The following is a 2,040-nucleotide window of genomic DNA, read 5'->3' on the forward strand; positions in this document are numbered from 1 at the left end:
ATCAACTTCTATAGCAGCTTGAATAATCGAGTATGAGAGAGAAAATTAATTAGTGCTTTCGTGGCCTTATGTGCGTCTCCAGACGTTGACCACGGCCCAAGAAGGTGGTGCAGTTCAAGTTTTTCATTTGGTCCTAGTCCTAGCTGTATTTTTAACGTCTTTCTTTCAGAATCGTATTTCTTGCATATACACAATAGATGGTCACTGTCTTCGGGTGAAGAACATGAAGAGCACATGGGTGATTCTTCCTTGCCAATAAGATGGAGGTATTTCTTCGTATATGCGACGTTGAGACGCAGTCGATGAAGTGTTGTCTCTTGAGCTCTTGAGAGGTTTCGTGGCATGCAAAATTCTAATTTGGGGTCAATGTGTTTTAGGTATTTGTAGTAATAATGTGGGTCTGTCCATAACGACGATGTTATTTCCCTGCCGATTGATCGAGTGACGGTGTTGGAATCAGTTCTTGAAAGTGGAATGAGGAAAGTAGCAGTTTCTTTGTGAGCTTCTCTGGCTGCGTTGTCTGCACAAATATTTCCAGTAATCCCGCAATGCCCTGGCACCCACTGGAGAACTATATTGTGCCCCTTAACCAAAGCGTTTTGGTGGATCTCCCGGATTGCGTGAATAAGTTGTATGTTTGGACTTTGTTTACGAAGTGAAGAAAGAGCTAGAAGAGCAGACTTAGAGTCGACGAATATCACCCATTGGTGTGGATTTTGGAGAATAATATGCTGCATGGCTGTTCTGATCGCCGCGAGCTCTGCAGCAGTCGAGGACGTCATATGACTTAGTTTTGCTTTAATAGTTGTTTTGGTTGATGGAATATATACACCGATACATGAGGAGGTTAGAGTGGTAGACCCATCCGTATAAATATGCACAGATAGTGAATAGGTTCGATATATATATTCTAAGGCTATTTGTGTAATCACGGCGATCGATGTTTCTGCTTTCTTTCCTATACCTGGAATGTTCACTATAATTTCTAATGGGGGATACATCCAAGGCGGAAGTGTCGGATTCTGTGCAGCCTCAAATAAGTTGGGGAGATAGTCTTTCAGGAGCGCAATGATTTTGGAGAAGCTAGAGGAAGGTTTGGATTCGACAATATTTTTAAGGGGGTGATGTGTATTGCGAGTGACATGTCGAAGGTGAGTTCTGATTGTTTCTTGAATTCTTAAAGCTGAAAGTGGAAGTGCCCTCGCCTCAGCGAGTGTGCCGTTCTTCGATGTGCATTTGGGCAGGCCCAGACAAGAGCGCAGTGCTTGTGCCTGGGCACTTTCAAGATCTTTCATAACAGTCTTTGAGGCTCCGTTCATAACTGGTAAGGTGTACCGTAAGAGTCCTACAAGAAGAGAGTTATACAGGGTCATCGTTGCTGAGACGGAACAACCCCACCTTGTTCCGCTTATCATTCGGATTATTTGAGTGAAAGAGTTTAATTTATTTTTCAGCCGTTTAATATGAGGGCCCCAAGTGAGATATCTGTCTACAGTTACACCTAAAAAGGTATATTCAGGAACATAGGGTATCGGTGTTCCTTCCACATATATGGGATATTTGCTGGTATCCTTTTTTGTAAAGGCAACAGCGGCTGACTTTATGGGAGATATATGTAGCCCACGAGACTTGAGGTATTTTATGACAATGTTAATCGCTTTCTGTAGTCGTGCCCGATTTATGTATAAAGACGTGCTCGATACCCAAAGACAAATGTCATCAGCATATAAAGATATATGCACTGTGTCTGGAAGAAGTTTGAGAAGACTAATGAGCGAGATATTAAAACGAATTGGACTAAGAACACCCCCTTGGGGCACCCCTCGTTTTACTTCATGGTGTCCTGTGTCACCGTCTTGTGTTGAAATGTAAATTTTTCTTCCCTTAAGGTAGTTTGATATCCACGTCACTACAGGTCCTTCGAATCCCATGTTTTTCATGTCAAGAAGTATTGCATCGTGTTCCACTGTATCAAATGCCGCTTTGATGTCAATAAAAAGAGCGGTTGTTTTCTTTTTCTGCATTTTCATCTCTTCGATA

The 2,040-nt window shown here is 42.3% G+C and overlaps 1 protein-coding gene across 1 annotated transcript; it reads right to left on the reverse strand.

The window, feature by feature from the left end:
• Positions 1–230: 230 nt before the first annotated feature.
• Positions 231–1,535, reverse strand: LOC121833795 (the record flags this gene model as incomplete). Its single annotated transcript, XM_042287429.1, has 2 exons — positions 1,206–1,535; positions 231–800 (listed from the first exon to the last, which is right to left on the reverse strand). Coding segments are annotated over exons 1-2 (780 nt in total), but the record flags the coding sequence as incomplete, so codon positions are not given.
• Positions 1,536–2,040: the final 505 nt, after the last annotated feature.

This window comes from Ixodes scapularis, unplaced genomic scaffold, assembly GCF_016920785.2.
Source record: "Ixodes scapularis isolate PalLabHiFi unplaced genomic scaffold, ASM1692078v2 PGA_scaffold9__187_contigs__length_104089568, whole genome shotgun sequence".
NCBI lineage: Eukaryota > Metazoa > Arthropoda > Arachnida > Ixodida > Ixodidae > Ixodes > Ixodes scapularis.